The 13794-nt window shown below is 42.8% G+C and overlaps 1 protein-coding gene across 4 annotated transcripts in view; it reads right to left on the bottom strand.

Annotated features, from left to right (window-relative positions):
• The window catches only part of PKHD1 (PKHD1 ciliary IPT domain containing fibrocystin/polyductin), a 288369-nt gene that overhangs the window by 140089 nt on the left and 134486 nt on the right, over positions 1-13794 (bottom strand). For all 4 annotated transcript variants that reach the window (XM_085218344.1, XM_085218343.1, XM_085218345.1 and 1 more), the window contains 3 exons: positions 3299-3506; positions 2068-2225; positions 339-533 (listed from right to left, as the gene is read on the bottom strand). In XM_085218344.1, coding sequence (XP_085074470.1) covers positions 339-533; positions 2068-2225; positions 3299-3506 — 561 coding nt within the window. The remainder of the gene's footprint in view (positions 1-338; positions 534-2067; positions 2226-3298; positions 3507-13794) is intronic.

Genomic DNA, 13794 nt, shown 5'->3' with positions numbered 1-13794 from the left:
TGGAACATCCCTGAGTCAGCTCAGGGCTCACTCATGGTATATTATGGCTTTCATTTCCAGAGCTAGAAGCAGCACAGTGACTTGGAGACGTACCATAAAAATGAAATAGTATTTAGAAAGGAGCTGTCAAAAACCACAAAGGAACTATATCAATTTAAAGGACTCCATCAAGTGTTACTTGGTCTTAGTCTAGGTGAAGCTTTCTCACTTTTCTCACCTTTACAGTCCTATGGTGTTAACTGACTCCAGAGCTAAGCAGGGTTTTGAGAATGTCTTTCCCAGCTGGAAAGATGGATATGTGAGATTGTTTGGGCTCATCTCCAGAGCAGCTGTCTCACCTGCCATCTGTGTATTGCCAGCAACTGTCAGGGCGCTGCGTCGCTGCCAAAATGCTTGGCCCATGTGGTGGAACTGGACCCCCTCCACTTGCAGCTGACTCGTTGCTCCCTGGAAGGCTTCCACAATGACAACAGCTCCCAGATCCCGAGACCCCAGCTGCCTCTCACTTCGCCCGTACAGACACCTGGAGCCACCTAGAAGACAACCCAGTAGGAACTATCAGTTTTGCATATCTGCTGTGACAGTGGGACATGCAGACACCTCATGAGGCCCATCACACTGACTCAGAGAATTCCTGTTTCCAGCAGCGATCTTAAACACATGCCCAAAGACAAATAGCCACAGGCAAGCTTGCACGATACTCCCCCTAAGTACTTCCACAATTTCTCACCTCAGAATCTGGACATTTTTAGAGGAAGGTGTATTAAAACCAGCAGGAAGCTGTGCTAGTTTTATGCTTAGGAAAGTTCCTTGTGTTCAATTTTAAATAGGCCTACGCGCAGGGATGATGGATTTGACATTGATTTACCTTGGGTGAGGTTCTTGAAAAGGGGATTGGGCACGGCTGTACTGAACTGAGCTGAAATGAGAACATTTTGAAATTTCTTTAAAACCCTCTCCCTCCCAACTGCCCCCACAGACATGTGAGGAAACGTTCGTACCCACAGACAGAAGATAAGGAAAGGAGATGATAGGGCTGCGGAAGGAATCGACATTCCTCAAAGGTGTCCTTTCCCCAGGTCTGTGCTCAGGATATTTTGGTTCAGGGGGATTCGGGCTATGAATGTGTAAATCGGTCCTGCTTACACTCAGCAATGCTCATTTTTCTTTTAAAGACGGTAAATTAACCACAAGAAACACTGCCCACTCATCTTCTGGTGACTCCTCTGAGAAATCCTCCTATACTTTAATGCAAATAAAAACCTCAAACAGTTAGCACATTTCAGAGACTATATTTATGAGTTCCACACAAAATGGACCATAAATCCATGAGTAATATAAGCAGTTGGCTGCTGGATATCAAATGAAGTCTTGTGTCACAGTCTGAGTGCCCAAGGCATTTTATTTTTAAAGGGAGCCTTATACCTGGGTTGCCAGATAACCTAACTCTCCTTAAATTATAATCGCTGTGTCGGACTGCATTTCCTCACCTGCAGGTGTAAATCAGGAAGCCATCCGTCAAACTTCACTGTGCCTTACAAACATAAAACCAAAGGAGATTTGAGATACCTATTGTTTCACCACTGCTACTAAATGCTACAAGAAGCTGTCACCTGTTTTTTTCCCTCAGGATCCCCAAGTAACATCATAATTTTTTACACTACAGAGTACAATAAGCATCAGGGTGCTTTGTTTTTCTTTCTTCTAAAAGTTTCTAAATAGTAAACACAATTAAAAATTTAATATATTATGTACACTGAAATATGTTTTCAGAAGATACTTTCTTTACTCTACCCTTAGGCTCAGGCAAAACTAAAGGGTCTTTCCCAAGATGGCTTGAAACAATAATGCGAAAATAATACATCTGAGATATTACAATGAAATGCACTTCAACTCCCAAGACTTCATACTTCAATGTCAAATGATGTTTGGAAAGATAAAATTGCTTTCCTGGCACTGATGTCTCCGCTTTACTCTATTAAGAAACATTTCTAACACATAGTTGACACCACAATGTGATTTTAGAGAAGAAATTTTACTCTTGAGTACCTCTCAAGACCTCCTCACCTCTTGTGCTACCTGCTTCTGCACACTCTCTGACATGGGAGATCCTCTCCTTCGTGACATTCCCTTGAACAACAACCCTTCTGCTAAGCAGTGCCACCACAGCAGTCAAAGGCAGGCTTTGGCCATTCACTCTTTCCTCTCCAACGCTGTGGGAGTACCTAGGGAAAGACAACAAAAGTACAAAAGCACCTGCAGCTGACAGATGACAGGAATGACGTTGACCCTAACCATCCAAATCCAACTTCAGTCCCCTTCTCACTACTGACATCAAGAATTACCTCTATCTGTAACGCCAGCATATATGGGCTAGATATATTTTTCCTTGGTTGACATTTATTTTCATCTTGTCTCACAAGTTCACAAACTCTCTTTACATTTGGTACGTATACACCAAAATATTCCAGCATTTGAATTTCCTTCATCTTCTGAAAACATACTGTCAGTATTTTCTTCCTCAAGCCCCAAATGCTTTTACACAGAAATGATACCATTGGCATTCATGGGTACTAGAGTTAGGCTGCCATCAACATAGAGAAGATATTTCAACACTGGGACTCCAAGTTAAAATTCAAGAAGTAGAGTTTGGCCAAGGCCTTCATGCGTAGAAAATGAAGAGAGCGTAAACAGCTAAACTAATGTTCAGTAGAAACAAAGAAGCAGTATTTCCAAACTGAAGTAATTCACTTTGAATGTTTTGTTAATTAACTTCAGCAATTCAGTAAAGAAGGGAAGGATTTTTTTATTTTTTTTTTTAACAAAATCAGACACTTTGGGGGGGGGGGGAGGGTGGGAGGAAGCAATTACTCAAGAAAATAACTTTGCAGGAAAATTCTTAGCCAATTCTGTGCTAAGGCTACTGGACTGAAATAACCATTGGTGTTTTCTGATTCAAAGGTCTCTGAGTCCATGGTTATGATACAGGGTTTAAACACAGAATCATAGAATAATTAAACATGGAAAAGACCTCTAAGATCATCTAGTCCAACCATTCATCTATCACTAAAATTGTCCACTAAAGCACATCCCTTAGAATCATAGTCAGATGCATTCAATATTTAATGTCTGCTAGCTTTGAGGTGAGCAAAGAACTGAAATATCTCTGACCACTTTTGCTAAAAGGACTTGCATATAGTTGCTAAGTCCCACAGGAAACTGCAAATCCTCACCTAGACCTATTTTCTCCTGGTTTCACTTTTTGCTATTGAAATCCCATTTCTCCTTGAAAAGATACCTGAGTGGTGACCTAAGGTAGAGCTCAGTGTTATTTATAGACTCAATAATGGCCACTTCTTCTTGCTGCTGTGCATCTCCAAGACCTGTCCTTCCCACCACAATTTCATCACCAGGTTCCCAGTCAACAGGTTTCTGGAGCACTAATCGTAAATCATTAGCAAGAGCTGATGACTTCAAGTATGTGAAAGTTACTTTGGGCATCCAGCCTGGGAAAAAAAAAAACAAAAACAAAACTCAATATATATATAGATATATAAAAACAAAACAGAGAAAAGATTTGCCTTCTTAGAAAACACTGTTTCACTTGGATCATCCCAGAGTCATTCACTTCTCTTTGACTCCGTGATGCTATAAAACACGATTTGTGCACATTCTTTTGAATCAGAAATGTTGCATTTTCCAAACACTATCTTCATTTCATATATTTTTGTCTTTATCCGTCCTAAACAGCAGAAAAACATGTTAGGAAGGAGTCTGCTCAAAAGGTTGCGGGAGCTGAGGTTGTTTCATTCCCCCATCTGAAGGCAAGAAACACTTCTAAAGCTCCCTCTATTACAAACAACAGAGGAAAGCACTTTTTGCAGGGACCATCATCTTTGAGTACAAAAAGTATTTCAAATTATCAGATTCCTCTGTCAGGTATCCAAAATGAGATGCAATGAGTCTGGGCCTACAAATAACTTGCATTCACAGAAGTGCATAGTGAAAGATGACTACCTCTGCTTTTAAGAACTTCCAAGACTCACTGAAGGTGGCTCAGCTAGCAGCACCAGGTCATTTTCACATTGTCTCTCTGAAGAACCCAAAGCAAGGGCTCACTGTTTGAGAACCTGCCTTAACCATCTGACTGCGTCATACAGTGCAACTGGTTGGCTGCAAAATGAAGCACACAGCTCATATGTGCAGCATGCAGCAAGCCTACTTTCAAACAGCTGACCAAAATAAAAATAAAATAAAATAAACAAAAAAAGAGTGCTGATTGTCTTTTTTTGCCACTTGGTAGGCATGGTAGAGATTGGCAATCTGATTGCCCAACATGAGATAACGCGATGGTGGTAACAGGATTCTGCAACTCCTTAGAAGTGTTTCTCAATCTGTTTCCAGCTGAGATCTCACACAAGCTCCATGGGAAAAGCCTTCTCCACAGGTAGTCTGCAAAGCAGACACATAGTGTGAGTGCATAAGTCAGTAGGACTTCAGGGTGAAGAAGAGCCCCTTGCATGAGCAACCATAAGCCAACTTTGAAAAGCAACAAAAAGGTAACAACTACAGATACCCAAATCTCCTTCTCTTCACTGGACATTCTACCAAACTTGGGCACAAGGCCCAGCAATGAAATTTCAGGACATTTTAACCTCTCTTCTTTGTTTCATGAGGTTTGCTTTAACTCTTACCTAGCAGGCTTTGGAACAGATTGTTCCAGTGAGATCCAGCACACTGAACACCATCAGGGGAGAAAGCGTGAGCCTCACACACTCTCCTTTAGTATATTTTTCCTTCCCTCCTTTGCAATAGATCATAATTTACCTTTAGCCCTCAGCAAGTTACTGTCCTCCCTGGTTGTACTATAGAAAAGTAATAACACCAGAAATCACTAAGGGTAGAGGTTGCATCCAATAAATCATTTTCAAATTATTTTAAGCAAGCTTCTCTCTCTCTCTCTCTCTCCATTTCCTGTTTCATGTTCTGGTTGCTTTCACTCTAGAGTCCCAATTCCTCTTTCTTTAATGAAGGTGGAAATAACAAGTAGCACCCCAAGTCAATGAATTCACAGCAGAATGAGAGAAGATAGAATCAAGTCTTCATACTCTGTGAACCTAAAGAATTTTTGAGTACCTACTCTATGTGTCAGCAAGATGAAACATATCTAAATGTAGCTGAGATATCTCTAGTTGATTGTTTTTCCTTTTTCTTAAAGTAGAATTGGAATTTCTCCACTTAGAGCTAAGCAAATTTCCCAAACATCCCTTCTTCCAGTCCAGTGTTGATGTAGTATAAAGACTTGGAGGTTATTGATGCAAAGGAAAGAGGTAGAATATTTAAAGTAGTGAGAATGTGTGAACTCAAATAAGATAAGGAGTGAGAAAAAATAGCCATCTTTCAGCACAACAGCTGTTCTATTTGCCACTGATCACTGTCTGGTCAACATCCCTAGGCAAACAGTTATAATGCTTTGAAAGGTGTCTCCTTGATGACCCTTTCTGATGATCTTGAGGAAAGCACTCATCTGCCTTCCCCTAAACATCCTGGGATTGTAAGCACTGCTGGATGAGGATGTTCCATAGAAGAGGCCTACTAATCAATCACACTGAAATAGCTTTAGTGTATTTTTTTAAATAAACTCATGCTTATACGCCATCACCACCTGAGATAAGAGGAGAATATCAGAGAAAATACAGGTAGGTGCATATCCCACCCTTCATAAAGTTCTCATGGCTCCTTGAGCAGACGCAAGAGGAGTCAGTATAGTAGTCATCAATTCAAGGAGAGCTGTACATTGTTGGAGGATCCCTTTTTCATTAGCTCCCTCTATTTATGCCACTATACAGAGAATACAAGTTTCTAAGAAACAAAAGGCAGCACATTTTTTCCCCTCTGCACAAAGAGCAGCATTTTGTACATCTCCATCTTCAGCAATCATAGCTGATTCAGAAGAATGCTCCTGCTATCAGCTTACGTGCATCCTTCTACTAGCAGCAGTCTCATTGCTGTTATTCATTTACCTTCTTTTATTGAGTGAACCTCGTGAATTTTCAGGCCTGCATAAAAACCAACAACTGACAGCAGCCATCTGCATGTTGAGCAGCAGACTATTTTTTCTCTAGTTCTGGACATTTTGCTCATGTTCACGTGTTAGTGTGTATTTGTGTGCATCTGTGTGCATCTGTGGCCAGACACACAATTGCTTCCCATTGCATACATCTGTTACACAAATACTACAGCAACCATTATAAAAATACTGCTGGTGCAAATCACTGTTCTGCATTCAAAATGAACTCCAATGGAGAAGGTCTCCTTCCCAGGCTCAGAATTAAAAATCACTAAGGAGATTTTTTCCAAGTTTTCTTCTCCCCAAGGAAGAGTATTAAATGTATTCAAACTTTTTTCTTCTTTTTCTTTTTTTTTTTTTTAATTTATTTTACTTATTATTGTGTTCCTTCAGCCTCCTTCTCTATCTTCCATATTCCAAAGTGTAACATTGCAACTTTCATCTCCAGTAATTCCAAATATAGGTAGACATGTCTCTATGCTAGTTCAGGCACAGGAGTACATTCAGCACAGTTGCTCTTCTGCATCTCATTTATTCTCTTGCAGTTTGCATCCACAGACAACACACTCATGTTCTTTACTCCACTGGCAACCAGAAGGTATCTCACACAGAACTCAAGAGGTCATGAAGTCCAAGCCCCCTGCTAAAGCAGTTGCCTACAGTAGGTCACACAGGTGGGAGTCCAGATGGGTCTGGAATATCTCCATAGGAGACTCCACCACCTCTCTGGGCAGCCTGTGCCAGTGCTTCGACATCCTTATTGAAAAGAAGCTCTTCCACTTGTTTGTAGGAACCTCCTATGTTCAAGTTTTAGGCCACTGCTCCTTGTCCTATCGCTACAAACCAAGAGCCTGGCCTCATCCATTTGCCTCTCACCTCCCTTTAGATATTTATAAACCTTAGATCTCACTGCCTGATGATATATTGGAAAACAGATGCTCCTGCCCAGAAAACAAGACTTTCTGTAGAAGGCATCGTCACCCAACTTTAGGTACACAAGAGCAAACCTCCTAATTCTAAGGAACCAAACTCCTAACCAAGCCTGAGAGCAACCAATATGAGGTCCATTCAGATTCAGGCAAGGCTGGATATTGCACTGGGGTACTGGTAGAAAACAGACTATTAAAATTAGTTTAAATGAGGACTGGCTCCATCCCTAAGCATGCCATGAGACCAGTGGCATTTCTCCCAAAAGCAGTTTAAATGTTTCAAACAACCATTTTTTTCCTGATCACGCTGCATGGAACTGCAGGTTCTGAGCCCTTCTCCTGTAATGACACAGGTCAGGATCTCATCTTCACTTCCACCTACCACAAATCAATTAACTCGGTTACAAACAAACTGTAGTGGTGACAAACTAGAGAGCTCTTTACACCTCTGGACAGTTTACTGGTGCTTTAAAGTTGAGGTAATGAGGTCTTTTTATACCACAAAAGAAATTTACAAGAACTGCAGGGCTCAGACACACAACCTACTTACCACGACTATACAAGTCATAGCGCTGACAATCTGTCAATCTCTTGCAGCTACACTGTAGATCTGTAGTGTAAATGAGGATAAGATCTTTCCATTTCCATGAATAAAGTGAAAAGGAACAGGCAGTTTACTTTTTCCTCAAACAAAGGAATGTTGCAAGAGATGGAGGTAAAAATATAATTCAATAAATTATAGCCAAAAGAAAAGGCAAAAAAAGAAAAAACAAAAACCGCAGTATAGTCTCTGGCAGTAAAAGACAATTTACTGCAGCATTTCAGGTGTCAAACTGCCTAAGGAATTCAGCTTCATCTCCACTGTCATAACCTCATATTAAAAAACTTTTCTTTATCCAAATTAAACTGCCCTTTCAAACTTAGCCTGGCCATCCCTGAAATTTCCAAATGTCAAAGTGATAAATGGCAATGCAGCCATTCAGGAAACAGATTTTTAAAAAATATTTTAAGATCCAGAAAAGAGACTTTCTGTTGTTGCTGCTTCACAGTTAATAAAAATTAAAGCCATAAAGATAACATAAAACCCTCCTTACATTAAAAAGAATTGGACATATTTTTCAGAAAGCCTCCTTGGTTGGACTGTTCTTTAAGTTGGAGCTATCTTTAAGTTAGGGACGTGGAGTGATGAGATCATGTCATGAATCACAGAATAGGTAAGATAGGGTAGATGGAGTGGAACAGAATGGAATGGAGTAGAATAGAACAGCACAGGATAGAATCATTCAGCTGGAAGGGATGTACAAAGACCGTCGAGCCCAACTGCCTGACCACAGACGGCCAGGCTACCCAAAAGTTAAAGCACATTACTGAGGGCAATGTCCCAATGCCTCTTGCATGCTGACAGGCATGGGGCATCAATCACCTCCCTAGGAAGCCCATTTCAATATAAGAAGCCTGTTCTGGCCTTGATGAAGATCTTCTTTAAAAACATTCCACTTGCCTGATCCCTTGCAGTGACTACTCCAGGCAATGGCTGTAAAGTGAACAGAATCCAGAAGTGAAGAAGGAGAGCTGTTTCCCTCTATTTTGCAGTTAGAGGATCCTGTTTTACTTCCTGCTATGCAGCTTTGAAAGGCAAGGATCATCTGTGCTCTGGAAGTGGGAGATCTCCTTCCACACCCACAGAGTCCTGTAAAGCATTCTGATTTTCTTCTGTAGGAAATACCCTTGAAAATGACCTCATCCTGCTGAATGCCAATGCCTGCAGGATTTCAAATGTCTGTTGTTTGTTCTTCTTCCTTCCAGTTGATTACTGGGAAGCAGATTTGGAGGGAACGTTTCAACGATACATTCAAAGGTCTTAGAAATGCAACTATTTCATCACATCACACTTGCATTAACCTACAGACTTCCCTCTTCTTCTGACAAGAAACACAAGTTACACATAAGCTATACTCACTGCCCATTTCTCAGTCCCCTTCACATATCCTCACATTGTTTTCTTCTTTAAGATTAGCACTAAAAAATGGAGCGTGTGGTTCAAGTTTAAATCAAAGAGAGATGTGTTTCTGCTAGAATGAAAGGCAAGCTATGAAAGACACAGCATCTCTCTGAACTCAGTTTTACACAATCTGTTGTTTTCCCCCTAGCCCCCATCTACTGGGTCTTTAAAATCTAATGGTCAACTTACATTTGTGAATAAGAAAGTGAGGGCAGAAGTCATTGTACATTAGTTACTCCATGGGAAGTGTCTAAGTGAAGTCTCTTACCCCCAGTGAACACAAGGGATCCAAGGCAGCTTTAGCCTTCTGTTCAGGAGCCATCTGCTTTAATGCATCATGTGCAAGTCAACATCTTGAAAGGAAAAATGCTATTTTGGAAAGCAAAAAACCTCCTGCAACCACACGAAGTAACTAACATCTAAGGAAAACTAACCCATGGAAGTGACCACAGAAAGGGAAAGAGGATTTGAACAAATTATCTCATGTTGTCTATGATCTCTTAAACTCAACACAGATACACACTTACTTAATGGAGGAAAAACAAGAACCATTCGATTAAATGATTGCTTTCCTGAGGGATGAACAGGCTCTGGTGAACAGTGTACAGCCCACAGATGCTTTGTGTTTTATTATTGATTAAATGTGATTAAAGTGAATAATAAGCTCAATTGATTAAAAACAATTTTTGTCTGAAATAATCCTGGAAATGCTTAAGATTTCTTTGGTTTTAAGGAGCCCGAGATCTAAGAATCATCTTCTACCAGCAGCATCCACTTGCATCTTTGCAGCTGGACTTCCCGATTACTTTAAGGGACTGAAATCATAGGGTCATAGAATCACATAATGGTTGGGTTGGAAGGGACGTTAAAGCCCACACAGTTCCAATCCCTGCCATGGGATGGCTGCCCCCCACCACATCAGACTACTCAGGGCCCATCCATGGACCTGCAGACCTCTAGGGAGAGGGTGGCACAGCTTCTATGCACAACCTGTTTCAGTGCAGATGACCACAGACACCTCTGTTGTAATTGTGTTGATGATAAATAGTCATGGCATTAAACCATTACTCTCCAGGCATGATGTTTCTTAACCTCAGAGGCTTAAGGTTTTGAACAAAGTGTACGTAGCATATTATTAAATCCAAAGCATAGCATTTTCCATCTAGTTGGGGAGGAGTGTGTTGTTAGGCAACACGCAGAGAACAGAATCTTATGTTCATGCCCCATATCATCACAGTGTTGTTACTGACAAGGTTTTAGGTAAATAGCAAGAATGCTAATCTTTGGGATGAGGCACAGTGTGCTTCAACAACACAGTGCAATAATGACCTTATGGGCTAAAAAATGGAACAGAATGGGAAACATCTTTAACCTTTTTGCCTCCCATGGCAATGAGACTGTTGGGAACAGGAAACTGGGCTATCGCAAACGTTAGGTGCCCTCAAGCCACTGATGCAACATCACAGAATCACAGAATGGCCAGGGATGGAAGGGACCTCAAGGATCATGAAACTCCAACCCCCTGCCACAGGCAGGGCCACCAACCTCCACATTTCATACCAGCCCAGGCTGCCCAGGGCCCCATCCAACCTGGCCTGTAGTTTGTGATGGAACAAAGAGCTCACGCAGCACCACGCACATGGTATTCCTGCCCCAAGATGGGCATTTTTAGGGACCATTTTAATGCAGGCTGGGCAGCTACAACGTGAAGCTTCCCTGCTTCATCCTGTAGCTTCCTCAAGTCACAGAAGCACAGAATGGCCAGGGTTGGAAGGGACCTCAAGGATCATGAAGCTCCAACTCCCCTCTCACAGGCAGGGCCAACAACCTCCACATTTCATAGCAGCTCAGGCTGCCCAGGGCCCCATCCAACCTGGCCTTGAACACCTCCAGGGATGGACGGGGCATCCACAGCCTCTCTGGGCAGCTGTTCCAACACCTCACCACTCTCACAGTAAAGAACTTCCCCCTGACATCCAACCTCAATCTTCCCTCTTTCAACTTAAAACCGTTTCAACTTAAAAGCTGTTATCTCCCCTTTCAAAGAGTTGACATCCATCCCTACACTGCATCCCCACTCTATCTCTGCCAATGCTCAGCACCGCTGGTGCCTGCAACCCAGTTTCCCTGGAAAGGACAAAGGTGCAAGAACAGCCAAGGCCACCACGCCAAACTTCTCTCCCAAAGCTTGTCAGGAGCACTTCTTAGGGAATAAAGTGTGAACAGAGCTGGAGACAGTGATAAATTTCCCTTCTGAACAATCAATAAAAGTCTCCCAGCTCCGCTCAGGCCCCTACTGCGGATACGAGGGCCATAATTACATTGTCAAAAAGTGGAGTTGCCCCGGCTGACCGAACCCCCCTGTAAGCCTGACGTGTGATTGACAGGCAGTTTATGGGTGGCACGATCTGACTGGCAGGGGAGTTGGCTAAAGCCAAAGGCAACACTGAAATTTCCCAGTCTGCTACAACCACCGGAGCAAAGGACTGCTGCTCGCCAGGGGATTGTGGGAAACCCTGAGTCATATTAACATATCAAAGTAAGAAGCTGACAGCGCTTACTAAACAATCTGAACTCAACCACAGCTGCAGAGCATCCCCCAAACTTCCCCGTCTGAAGGAGAACAAGAATTAAAATGCATTCAGCCCTGTCTTCACCACGACAGCTCTGCATTTTGAAAGCCTGCTTGTTTAACGATTTTGATCTGCGATAACATACGTGTATGTGTGGATGTATATATATATCACATACATTGCTGAGCATGTCAGTTTCTTTCATATGCACGTGTGATATGAAAGAGGCTGACATGCTCAACAATTTGTTCTATACCACGGGCCAGACTGGTGCTAAATTGGAGCCAGAACAACGTATTTCTGTTTGATGTGAGCAATGTGAAGCCAGCGAAAGAATACACTTCTTTTGGTCTTATTTTCTACTGAGCTGCTACTGCTTCAGTGCTAAATTGTGGATTACATGGTCAGAATCAATCTTAATTGCAGCTAGGCACTGGGATAGTATGTCATGCAGAGCTTAGAAGTGGCTTCATGGCTGGTCTTTGAGCTGCTCACTGCAGGGTACACCAGGGGTGTAAAACATCATCGGAAATGCAGCTGTGCAGAGGGATCTGGACAGGCTGGAGAAATGGGCAGGTAGAAACCTCCTGCAGTTCAGCAGGGGAAGGAGAGGCTGTGAGAGCTGGGCTGCTCAGTCCAGAGCTGGGGCAGCTCAGGGGGTCCCACTGCAGCCGTAAATCCCTGCAGGACATGCAAGGGGACGGAGATCTGCTCCACAATGCTTGGGCCAGCCCAGGGGCACAGGGCACAGCCTGGATGTGAGAAGCTGCCATCAGCCGCACTGGTGTGCTGGGCAGGTGCCAGAGGATTGGTACAGGGAGCAGAGAGCAGTGGGGGCTGCTCACTGGGGAGCCCCAAAAGCCAGACATAGAGCAAGCTGAGAAGGGAAACGAGAGCGGGACAAGCAGCCCAGCAGCAAGGAGATGCTATGCTCTCTTTCCCAAATTGCTAGATAGCAAAACAGCATGAAGAAGTCAAAGCTTTTGTAGTGCACAGACTATGTAAGGACGAAGTTCTGATTTCCTTACAGAGGTCAAATTAAGAAGGATGCTTGAAGCTAGCAGAAGAAGACACAGGAAACGACATACTGAAAACCATTACCAGGCAAATTCAAATCAGACATCTTAATATGTCTCTTAAAAAATAAAATAAAAACATGGATGATTAACCAAATCCCCTGGAACAAGCTTCCACAGAAAATGCTGGCTTCTGATTCCCTTGACGTCCTCAGACAAAGACCAAGCCTTTCTGGAAGGCATGCTTTAATCTAATGCGAGTTACCAAACCCAAAGCTGGGATAACTGTGTGAAACTCAATGGCCAGTAAAGGACAGTCAATTCAGCTTGGGTGATCTAATAGCACTTCTTCACAGAGCCCCTCTAGGAAATGGGATAGAAACATTCTGCCCTTCTGCTAAAGCCAGTTGACTGAAATTATTTAAGCCAATGGCAAGCACGAAATATTTCATCCCTACTGTGACTCAACTAAAGGGTCAAGTGCACACGGTGTGGCTTTCAGCACACAGTTCAGGTGCATCCCCTGCCACCTCCAGCTTCCACTCCCCTCTCCTGATTCAGAAAGGCATCTGCTGGAGGACTGCCCTCCAACAGCCAACCTCACCTGACCTCCCTGAGCTGCTGGGCACTGACAGGAATCACCTCACACAGCACGGCTCTCTCCCTCTGTGTGCTCAGATTGTACCCCTCGGTGTCTTACATTATTTTTGACTGAGAGCCATACGTGTCAGTAACGCTCAGATGGCAACATTTCTGCCCGTGGGCCTGGAGGGTGGAAGTTCAAGCCCTGCTGGAGGATACGGATGCCTACCAACATGAATGTTGACATGCAAGAACAGAAGGGAGGGAGATGAGGCGTTCAGACACGTTGGCTTTTTTTTTTCCCTTTCTCCTTTCTAAGACACGTACTGCTTTTAAAAACAGCCCATTAGTTAAGAGCTAGACGTGTGCATTTCACTAATACTCTAATTCATGCTGAATTGGGACCTGAATTCTACATCCTGACTACAGCAACTAGAAATGTCTATTTAATACCAATTTTTCACAGCCCTTTAAAAAAATCTGTGTATCCAAATCCTGCTACCCCATGATATGAACCTGCATTCATCCACAAACCCATGCCAGTGTCTGTCCTTTAGGTCCCTTGTCTATTCTACACGTTAGGAATGCATACTTTGGCTCCGTGAGGTTTTCTTTCAGAGTA

This window comes from Meleagris gallopavo, chromosome 2 (assembly GCF_905368555.1).
Source record: "Meleagris gallopavo chromosome 2, MGAL_WU_HG_1.1, whole genome shotgun sequence".
In the NCBI taxonomy this organism is placed as follows: Eukaryota; Metazoa; Chordata; class Aves; order Galliformes; family Phasianidae; genus Meleagris; species Meleagris gallopavo.
The sequence above is the reverse complement of the archived record's forward strand: the minus strand, read 5'-3'. Positions and strand labels throughout refer to the sequence as shown.